The sequence below is a fragment of the Pteronotus mesoamericanus genome, unplaced genomic scaffold (assembly GCF_021234165.1).
Source record: "Pteronotus mesoamericanus isolate MK-2021 breed Mesoamerican mustached bat unplaced genomic scaffold, CSHL_Meso_final scaffold_174, whole genome shotgun sequence".
NCBI classification, from domain to species: domain Eukaryota; kingdom Metazoa; phylum Chordata; class Mammalia; order Chiroptera; family Mormoopidae; genus Pteronotus; species Pteronotus mesoamericanus.
Genome location: NW_026555309.1, coordinates 19,977,008 through 19,988,187, shown reverse-complemented (window position 1 = coordinate 19,988,187; position 11,180 = coordinate 19,977,008). Strand labels below are relative to the sequence as shown.

The following is an 11,180-nucleotide window of genomic DNA, read 5'->3' as shown; positions in this document are numbered from 1 at the left end:
GTGCGGTTGGGTGGGGGGAGCGGCGGCCTGGGGGTGCTCGCCACATAACCCCTCCCTGCCTGACCGCGCCCTGTCCGTCCATTCTCCCCTCCTCCCCCCCCCCCCCGCCCCGCTAAATCCTGATCATAATGCCCAAACCACGGAGCCATTCTCGTAATCCAGCGCCCGGACAGCCTTAGGGACAAGTTACCACTGCGAAGCACCGTGGGAGGGGCTGGGCAGGCCGCGGGCAGGGAATAGAGTGGAATGTGAAAGGTCCCGGATGTTGCCGAACTAGAGCCCCTTCGAGAGGGAGTGACTGGCGCAGGCGCAGGCCCGCAAGGCAAGCTAAGGTGGGGGTGGGGAGAAACTTTCTCTCTGGTTTAGACTGAGTTGCTGGAGCTCGACGGGAAGACTTAGTGGGTAGCGGTGAGAAGGAGAAAAAAAAGAGCTTCCTGGCCAGGCGCATTTGGGACTAGAGAAGTTGGAAGCTGAGCAGGTTGGGAAAAAGGACTGGTAGCGGGAGAGGACGCGCGCTCCTCAGCTCGCCCTCTAGCGCGGGCGCGCGCTAGGGAGCGGCGGTTGCGCCGGGCCCCCAAGAGCTGTGGGCACCAATCAACGGTTGCCATAGCAGCGTTTGACGTCATCGTGCGTGTGGTGCCCCTGCTGCCGGGGCTGGTGATTGGAGGAAACCCCGTGTCTGCGGAGCGGCTGTAGCCTGTGAGCAGTAAGATCGAGGGACAGAGTCTCAGCCTCGCTGCTGCCGCTGCCGCCGCCGCCGCTGCCGCCGCCCAGAGACTACTGAGCCCCCGTCGTTCCGCCGCCACCCACTCCGGACACAGGTAAGGAACCCGGCCGCCGTCGCCTCGCCCCACTCTTTCCTGTTCTAGACCAGTCTTCTGAAAGCGCGGGGACCGTCCCTGCTCCACATCCCTTCAGCCCCGCTCGCCCGGCGGTAGCGGCGCAGGGCTGAGGCGGAGTCTCCTTAAGCGGAGACGGGCGGCGGCTTTCCTTCCGCTGGACTCGGGCGGGCGGCTTGCGGCTGCCTCGGGCTACTTGCTTCCGGATCGGCGCCTCGGCCCGAATAAGCGCCCATTCCTGGTTCTCCCCAGGGGTCGAAGGGGCGCCCACACGCGAGATCCCCGGGGACCTGCTCGTCGCCTGCTCCCGGGGTGGCTGAGGCACCACTACCCGAGATCCCTTCCCACCGTCGTCCCTATGCCCCCAAAGTCCCTTCCCCCTCGTCGCCCCGCTCCCATTTTCGGCCGGAGATAATGACTCGGCGGCTGCGGGCATTGCAGTGGCGCAGGTGAGGCCGCCCCCTCCCCGTGGCTCTCCCTTCCCCCTGCCCCCCGCCTGCTTCTCGGCGCAGCCTCCGCGCCCCGCGCTGCGGCGGCGGCGGCGGCGGCACCCAGCACCATCCCCCCCCAACTCTGGCGGCGGAGCAGCGGGAGGGCCGGGCTTGGAGACCGAGTCCCGAGCAGAGGCCCGCCCTGAGGCGCCTTCCAGGTAGACTAGGGCGAGGACGCGTTTCGCGCGGGGGTGAGCTAGCTCCGGGTGGGATCACCTGAGACAGAGCCGAATTTCCTGGATTCCGCGGGGGAGAGAGGCTCGAATATTCTGGGTGGGGGGTGGGGCTGGTCTTTTCTTCTGGTGAATGGGGTGTGGGGGGCGCTCCAAGCCCAGGTGGGGCTAGAGAAGGAGATGGGCAAGGCTGTGGATCAGCGTATCTGACTCGCCTATCGGGTGGGCTAAACTAGAGGGTCCCTGGGCTGTTTGAAGCTGCGTACCCTGCTCTGCGGGGCGGGGAAGCCAGAGTGTAACAGCCGGTGGTGGCCCGGCTCGCCAGGGTGTGGCTCTTGCCCCCTCCCCCACCTGCTGCAGCTGTCGGGCCGATACAGACTAAATGAGCACCCGCGGTGTCGGGTGGCGGAGGGGACGCCGGTGGGAAAGTGGGGTGTGTCCGCGGCCCCGCGGGTCGTGGTTCTGCTTCTGCGGGCGGTGTTGGCCTCGCTGGCCTCTTTGCCCCCGGGGCAGGCGGCGGCTCCCCGAAACCCCGGCTCGGGCGGGGGCGCGCTGTTCTTCCCTCCCGCTCTGGTGGGGGGAAATTAACACTCGGCAGTAGGTTGGGCTCCTTGACACAGATCCGCCATGACAAAGGGGGGGAGAGTCGGGAACTTATGCGGAGGCACAAGCTTGGGCGGAGCCAAGCAGTGGGGGTTGCAGATAGCTCGGACCCTAGGATTTGCGATTTTAAGTCACGGTCGGCCGGTTTTCGTTTCACCCGACTCGACGTCTTAATGGCGGTTAAGGGTTAAATGGGTGCGGCGAGGCCTTGGAGCACTAGTTATTATGTGAGAAACACAATCCACTTCCCCTTGTACCCAAGCGGTTGGGGAGAAAATCATTTTTACTGGTTTTAGGTTATTCTGCATTAGAAGCAGCATTAATCGGAGAGCGGTTTTTGTGGGGGGGGGTTGGGTTTCGTTTTGTTTTTTGGGTTTTTTGGTTTTTTTTTTGAGTTCTTGGTGGGGGGATTAGTTAATTTCGAGAAATGCCGGCGTGGGGTTATGCCATCACAAATTTTAAATAGTTTTAGCATTGAAACACTACCTTGCATCCAAGGTAGCTGATTACTTGTTTGAATACTGGGGATCTGTTGCGGCTTTTTTTTTTTTTTTTTTTTTTTTTTTTTTTTAAGTATTGTGGGCTTTCCCTGGGAAGATAAAGGATATGGTATTGGGGAGTCAGTTCCCATGGTGAGTGACAGTGGCTCTTCTGTTCACCTTTTAATGGTGTACTTAAGACAGTACATTTTTATTTAAAATCGTTTCTTCTGTGGGATCTCATTGTGTGTTTTAGTATCTTTGTTTTAGCACTGTTCAATTAATTTTGACTACTAGAAACAGTGAATTCTGCATTTAAACTGGAATAATGATATCGAAGCACTGGTCACACTGGCAACACAATCTATAAATTTAGTGCTGACACATGGTAAGAGTTGAAGTTCCAGGGCTCGTGGGTAGATTTTGTTAAACAAGTGTATATATAATAAGGTACAGCTAAATGAGGCCTTATGGTCAGTTATCGATCTTTAGTGGTGGTTTTGTATTCAGAATATCTTAAAACATGAAATGTGGTCATTCTTTCCAGAAAATTATTCTGTGATCAGCTGGGAAAAGTAGCGATCAGTGGATTTGGAGTGGGGTTAATATCAATTAAAATTTAAACTTAAACACTCCTGAAAAAAGGAGGTATTAAGAGTAAAAAGACATGAATTGGACATTAAACTGACATGAATCATGATTTTGAAAATATGATAGAAATGTATTGTTCTTCATAGGCAAGGTTGTCACTAAAGAAAAGCTGCTTAATTTTTTATTACTTAGTGATATTGGAAACTGGAGTTGAAATTTTTGCCAAGTAAGATAAGGGTTAGTTTTTAAGGTGGCCTCTGTTCTTTGACTTGATGTGAAATTAGGATCTTCTGAACAAAGATAAGGTAATGCAGTTTAAATTTTGCTAAACCGATGTTAATGGCTTTAAATTCACCCTTTGAAAGCTGAGTATGCCACTTTTTTCCTCCTGTTCTGATCATTTTTGTATGTATGAGGCTGCATTAAATTCCTCATGTGAAGAATCTTCCATAGGCAGTTATCTTCCATAGGCTGTTGGGTTTGAGGTGTTAAATGCAACTTTTTTTTTTTTTAACAAAAGGTATAATTTTGAGTGTGTGTGTTTTGATGGAAAAATATCTAAATACTTCTCTCTCTCTTTTTTTTTTCCCCCTCTGCAGAACATCCAGTCATGGATAAAAATGAGCTGGTGCAGAAGGCCAAGCTGGCTGAGCAGGCTGAGCGATATGATGACATGGCAGCCTGCATGAAGTCTGTAACTGAGCAAGGAGCTGAATTATCCAATGAAGAGAGGAATCTCCTCTCAGTTGCTTATAAAAATGTTGTAGGAGCCCGTAGGTCATCTTGGAGGGTCGTCTCGAGTATTGAGCAAAAGACAGAAGGTGCTGAGAAAAAACAGCAGATGGCTCGAGAATACAGAGAAAAGATTGAGACTGAGCTAAGAGATATCTGCAATGATGTACTGGTGAGAATCCAACATTCATTTTAGCCTCACTGTACTATAGGATTCTTATAATGAATATCCATTATGATACTGTCATTTTTTCCTTTGTTTTTTTTTTCCTTTCTTTTTTTTAATTTGAATATTCTAAATCGGTCCCAAGAGACTATAAAATAGACTGTGGTAGTGTTTTTTGCACTAATTGAAAAGATTAGTAGTATTGCCATTTCAGTTAGTGGTTGGAGTATTTGTAAAGTTAAAGTTAATTTTTTTTAATGTACATATGTGGATATACTAAGTTCACGTATTTTATTTTTATGTAAGAAAGGTGTAATAGGAGACTCATTATAGACGTAGTATGTACCCTGTAATGTTAATGTAATGAGTCAGCCATATAGGAAACACTGGCATCAGTTACTTTTTGCCTCTTTGTGCATTTTAGTGTTAGAAGTTAACTGTGTACACAGACAACCACAATAAAAGGTTATGAATAACTCAAGCTTGATTTTCCAGGTTCAAAGTATTTTAGGTATTCAGTGTCTACTCTGTTGAAGCACTGCTCCTCAAAAAGCTTTAAAGAATTAAACAGTACTTTTTTTTTTTTTTTAAACAAATGACGACTTTCTTCTGACTCTAGGATAAATTGGTGGAAGATTCAGCCATTTAACATGCGATGTCTTCTCTCTCTCTCTCTTACCTATTTAATGAATCAGGAGTTCTTGGAATAATATTTAAAGTGCTTTTGCTAAATAATTACTCTTGTATAGCAGGACTTGGGGTTACACATTGGGTCTCAGGACTCTGGTATATAGAGAGTGATAGTATCTCAGTTTCTCTGGACAGGTTACTGAATCTGGGACTCCATTTGGAAATCCAGGTGCACTATTTTAATCTTGTTCGTGGAAGAACTACTATATATAGGGTTTTGTCTAAGTTGTGATGGTACTATGATTCATTTAACTTGTCTTTAATTACTAATATAATAGTTTCAGTTCCTAAGTTATGAGTTCTTTTCTCAAATGGTATTTTTTTCAGGCTCTCTTTTTAAAGAACAATATTTTTTATCTTAATTAACATGGGCTCACGTTTTCTCATGTGATATCTGTTTTGGGTGCATTTTTAATTGCTTTTATTTGAAATCTTTACATTGATAATTGCCATTTAATTCTAAGATGAGAAAGGAATTCCATGATGTATTGAAGCTGAATGGCAGTGCTTTTCTTTTATTTATCTTATTGGAAAGGTAATGAGGATATTTAAAATCTAAAAATTATCGTATTTTTCTGCATTAGTGTTGGGCTCTACCAGGGTGGCTTGGTTGGAGCATTGTCCTGTGCACCAAAAGGTTGCCAAGTTTGAGTCCTGATCAGGGCACATACATAGACTGTGGGGGTTGAACCGCCGTCAGGGCACATACCAGAGGCAACATCCATCCATCCATCTATATCTTTATCTCTCCCTCTCTCCTCCCCCTTCCCGCTCTCCCCCTCCCCCATCTTCCCCTCTTCCCCTTTTCCTTCCTTCTCTCTGTAATCAACATATCCTTGAGTGAGGATTTAAAAATAAAAGTTAAAAATAATTAGTACTACAGCCCTTAACATTAATAAACTTAACAGTGGTTTATGTATGAGTTTTAGGATTCTGGGACATTTTTAAAAAATGTATTAGGTTTTTTCCTCCTTTGTTCTTTTTACTAACTGGTACCTGTGTACATGTTATTGAATTTAGTTCACTCTGGTGGTTTTTCCCCAATTATTAAAAATGATAGGTCAAATAATTTTTATTTTGGTTTCAAAGTTTGTTATATATTGTAATTTTCCTTAAGATAAAAGTCAATTTTAGGATCAAAGGGGGATGAGGTAGTATTTACCCTCTACTAACAAGCTTATTTGCTATTCCAGGTAGGTATTTGCATGTTTTCCACACTGGAAGTATAAAAGCTGTTGACTTAATGTGAGGATTTTCCTAGGAAAAGTCTGGTAGCAGTTTTAATTTTGCTTCCCTTTGGTCTCCTTATCAAGAAAAAAAAGTACCGCAAAGGATCAGTGGATGAGAATAACAAGATAATCTCTGAACAGCTCTTTGTTGATAATGATTATTAAGAGGGTTTGATACTGGTCACCAACCATGTTCTTCAGAATAGCACTGGCTTATCTCCAAGTTTGACTGAAATTTGCCCTTTGAAAAGTTTAGGTAAATGACAGTTAAATTCCCTTACCATACAAAAGACTCAGAGACTTCTAAACAAGCTTTTGCTTCTAGCCTCTGTCTTTCCAAGAGTAAAACACTGTTAGTGATCTTTGCATGGCCCATGCCTCCTAACAAACAGTAGATACTCAAATATTGATTCAGTAAATGCTCAACAGAGCTGCTTTTGGAAAAGAGGATAATAGAACTAGGTCAGCAGCACTGCTAATTTTCCGAGGTTTTTTCTGTTTCAACTTCAGAAAATTTGATATTTACAGATACTGTGGCTTTTTACAAGCAAGCCTCTTGTCCCTGTCATCTTTTCATACAGGACATGTTGACTTTTGGAACATCTTGCATAAAATTCCTTTCCCCCTTTCCAGTAAAATAGAGTGATAAGATAAAGCAGAAACAGGTATGTCTCCTAGAGAAAAACATCTTTGAACTGATACTTAATGGTTAGTAAAAATGTTCTTGGTTATATTTTAAGATCTTACATATAATCAATTACTGTATTTCTCAATTTTTCTGAACTTTGATTTTTTTTTTTTATTTGAGGAAAAACATGCAGTTAATCCTTTTTTAGAATTCATGTTATTGGCTGGTTGTGTCAGTAATGAGCTAGATTTCATTGTATTGTTGAGCACCTAGCCAAAAAAAAAAACCTTTTTTCTTCACATATAAAGAGCTAACCTCTAGAGTTCTAAGTTTTGCTGAAGAGCTCTTTAGTCCATTATTAAATGGTTACTACTATGCTGTTAGGTACACTTAACAGGTTTTAATTTATACCATCTACCAGGTAGATTAAGAGTAGGAACCATGTTACTTTGTACAAGATCTGAAAGAACATTACTGTGGGAAATGATCACTGGCATATTCTTCCAGTATGGACTTCACTTTATGTAAGAGAACCTGGGGCTCTTCTATTGCGTGATAACTTGAAGTTGCAATATGTGAACTAATACAATCTGCCTTTCCTGCCAGATCATAGACCAAAAAGCTCTCTTGGTAATAGGGAGAGACTTAACACCAGTGATCCCAAACACCTCATGCCTAAATCCAGGAGTAGTAACCACAAATTAAATAGTTTTGTTTTGGCTGTGATGAAATGAAAAACAAAATGAGGAAATAATATTAGAAAACCTAATTAACATTCAAAGAAGAATATAGTGGTATAGAAAGAGCTCCAGATTTTGAGTCAGACCAACTTTTTACCATTTAATACCTTCTTGGACTAAGGAAATCACTCAGTCCTCTGAGAAAACAGCTCAGTTAAATGGAAATAATATCCACCTCATAGGATTGTGGTGGAGAATGAAAATAAGGTAAAGCCCCTTGACTACCTTCTGTACTGTTTTTCTCAGGTTTGGGGTTCTGTTTAAAAGCAGTGACAACTGGACAAGCCTGCCAGTAATAATAGTACAGGTGTCTCTTAACTTGAGTCTGAGAATGGGACTTAAGAGATCCAAGAAACCTTAAAAACTTATTTTTTTTCCTGGCGTAGAGGGTTTGTTACTGGCCAACACATTTTCAAAGTTTGATTTAACTAATTCAGAACTACCTTTATAAGGCAAAAAATGGCTTCCTTTTCCAGCAGGTAAAAATAAAATTGGGGGTCTAACATTTGTAACATGCAACAACAGTAGTTGAGTAATAGTGATTCGGTTAACTTGACTGAGTCCCACTTTGTTATGCTTCTGTGGACTTTCATTTGCCCAATGCAGTTTTAGGGTGTGTGTTTGTCAGGCACTCATTTTCACCTCCTGCCCACAGAACTGCCATTAAGCTAGGGAACCAGGCAGCTTTTAGGTCCTTCCTAGTCTGACTATATTAATATGTGTCTTGGCCTTTAAAAACGTATAGAATTTTAAGCCGGAAATCATGAGACAGCCCTTTTACTGGAATAAAGGCTTCTCAAAGTAATTCTAGTGTTACATCCATCTTCATGACTAAAGAGTTTTCACAGTATTAAGTATTCCACTGGTGAGATTTTGTACAGTTGGGAAGACTGGGGTATATAAAGTAGAAATGAAAGAAAAGAAAGGAATGAGAGTGGAAAGGTAGACGTTTGCTATTGGTGGGAAGGGGAAGAATAACCAACAGGTTACTTACCCTTTTTTTCAGTAAAACAACACCAAACAAGAATGGGATTCTCCTACTTGTTCTAGTGAGAGATACACATGACCTAGAAATGTTTGGTGATTAGGTGAGCTGTGAAAGTTAAAAGTGAACTAAAAGAGATTAAAGAATTTGACATTAGAATTAAGAGTGAAAAATATGACTCAAGTATGGAAAGAGCATGCATACTTTTTAAAATAATTATCCAACTTTTTCTTTTAAGATTTTATTTATTTTTAGAGAGAGGGGAGGGGAGGAAGAAAGGGAGAGAAACATTGATGTGTGGTTGCCTCTCACACATCCCCTACTGGGGACCTGGCCTGGAACCCAGGCGTTTGCCCTGACTGGGAATCAAGTGGCAGTGCTTTGGTTCGCAGGCCAGCTCTCAATCCATTGAGCCACACCAGCTGGGGTGATCCAACTCTTTTAATCCACCCAAAAAAGAGGAAGAAATTGTAAGCCCGCCCTGGCTGGTGTGGCTCAATGGGTTGAGTGGCAGCCTGCGTACTGAATGGTTGACGTTTTGATTCCCAGTCAGGGCACATGCCTGGATTGCTGGCCAGGTCCCCAGTTGGGGGTTAGGGGTGTGTGAGAAGTAACCTATAGATGTAGCTCTCTTTCACATTGATGTTTCTCTTCCTCTCTTTCTCTCTTCCTTTCTCTCTAAAAATAAATAAAATCTTTAAAAATAAGTAAAAATTAAAAAAATACATATCCAAAGCTTGACCACTTCCCACCACCTCCATACTACCACCCTGGTCTTAGCCACTGTTATCTCTCACCTGGGTTATTAAAGGGAAAAAAAGTATATGCCCATCTTTAAAGATTTGCTTTGAATACCTATAGATGCACAGTTTGAAAACAATTTGCTAAACTACCCCGTAAGTGCATCTTTCATAAAATTTTATGAAAGGCAGTTTAAAGAATTCAATCTAGTTTTCATAGGAACACATCTTTTTATATTTACCCATAACATTTAAGTGGCATAGTAGCATTTTAAGTTGTTATAGTTAGTATAATGGCATAACGGTGGAAACAAATAATCACACTTTTAAATAAGGACGAAACTGCTGATAGAACCTGCAGGAAATTAGAGAGCGGGAAAATTTTCCTCAAGCATTTAGCCCAAGCAGTGGGTGTTACAAGTGTTTATCTAGGAATGAAGAACCTATTGTAAGCCAGACTATCAATTAAGTGAAATTTGGTTATTCCAACAAATTAAGTGTACGTTTTGTAAAAGAATGGTTGCATTCTGGATCATGGTATCAGAACATTAGATGGACACAATATTGCTTAAAAGCCTTTTTTTATATACATTAATCCTGTTTTTTTGGAATTTGGGTTTTAACGTATGCAAGATTTAGGGATTCTTTTTTACCTTATGAATATAATACCTGTTTTTAAATCTGGTAAGTGGTCCTAGCACGTAAAGGGAGCCCAGTATAATTTGGAAAAATGTTATTGGACTACTGATAAATTCGATCACACATTTTTGATTCCAAAATAGATGGTGTTTGGCACATTTATCTTGGGGGGAGAGAGAAATAAATTTTTAAAAGTCAGTGTGTTTTCTGATTGGTAAGTTAAAAAAACTTGTCCATTAAAATTCTAATATTCTAATGATTTTTTCCCCCTCTAGAGTTTCTGAGGTACCTATTGAGATTGCATCCTGGTTCCCATAGTTCTTGCTTTATTATGATGGTTTTAAATTGAGGATAAACACTGCTTTTTGGGGATTTAGAATTGCTATCATTTTCAGTAGGTGAAAGCCAGGGTTCATCTTCTTTTGAAAATACCTGTCCTTTCTACCTACCTAATTTTATCATGCCTTCTATACTTAATTAAAATGACATACTGTACCCAATTTGAACTTCATTTTCTGATTGCAGGTTATTGGTGTGTTGACTAGATCATTGGTTCTTAAGTTGTACATTCATGTTGATAACTCATTTATAGTACTTACAATTTTTTACCATTCCCATTGTAAAGTAGTACTACTTTACAATAGTACTACTCCTTACTCTCCCACTCAAGCATATTGGCAAGAAAGTGATATAGTATGGATAAATGTGATCTAATTTATTGGACAAAAGCTACATTATAAACTTTTTAATGTGTCTGGTGCTAATTTACTCAGACTTCCTGTCTTTATTTACTATTCCCTGTTCTATGCTGCATTCAGCTCTTATTCTTACCTTTCTATAAAGTAACTGCTTTCTGTCTGCTCAGTTTTTCCCCAGATCCCCTATACACAAAGCCTTTGGTTCTAGTTTGGTGTTCTCCACTGTACCTTGTACCTGATACAAGCCATTGCTAATTTCCATCTTTATGGCCTGAGTGTTTTATTACTTAGAATTTATTTTAAACTTGATGCCTAACTTGTTTTCATTTTAGAGGATTGGCTTCAATCCTTTATTCTTCTTGAAAACTGGACCATTAACGTTTATGATAATTTGTGAAGTACACTGAAGGAGTAGGATGTGCTTAATACTTTTTTAGGTTGTACAAATTTGAATTAGGTTTGAGAGGAATAGTGTGTTCAGCCACTATATTCTTAGTAGTTCCCATTGAACTTGGTACATTTCTGTGCAGTGGTCATTGTCCATTTGTTCTGTAGTGAGTAATTCACTGTTATGATCAACAACTGGTACCTTTGTGAAAATTGTTATGCAGTAGTAATTGTCACTTGTCACTGATTTAGTTCTGCATTTTTTGTTAAGGCATAATGTGGCATAAGTAGTAACTTGGTGTAAAATAGTCATATCTTGGCAGAGTTCACCAATTTCTGTTGACATTCTTTTGCTATAATGTGGATTTTT

The 11,180-nt window shown here is 42.0% G+C and overlaps 1 protein-coding gene across 2 annotated transcripts in view; it reads left to right on the top strand.

Moving 5' to 3' along the window:
* Positions 1–618: 618 nt before the first annotated feature.
* YWHAZ (tyrosine 3-monooxygenase/tryptophan 5-monooxygenase activation protein zeta) overlaps positions 619–11,180 on the top strand; it is a 28,864-nt gene continuing 18,302 nt past the window's right edge. Inside the window, exons 1-2 of one of the 2 annotated variants that reach the window (XM_054590322.1) lie at positions 619–821; positions 3,776–4,080. In XM_054590322.1, coding sequence (XP_054446297.1) covers positions 3,787–4,080 — 294 coding nt within the window. In that variant the 5' untranslated portion in view covers positions 619–821; positions 3,776–3,786. Of the gene's footprint in view, positions 822–1,224; positions 1,289–3,775; positions 4,081–11,180 lie in introns of those variants that run through there. The other variant, XM_054590323.1, reaches the window with a different exon arrangement.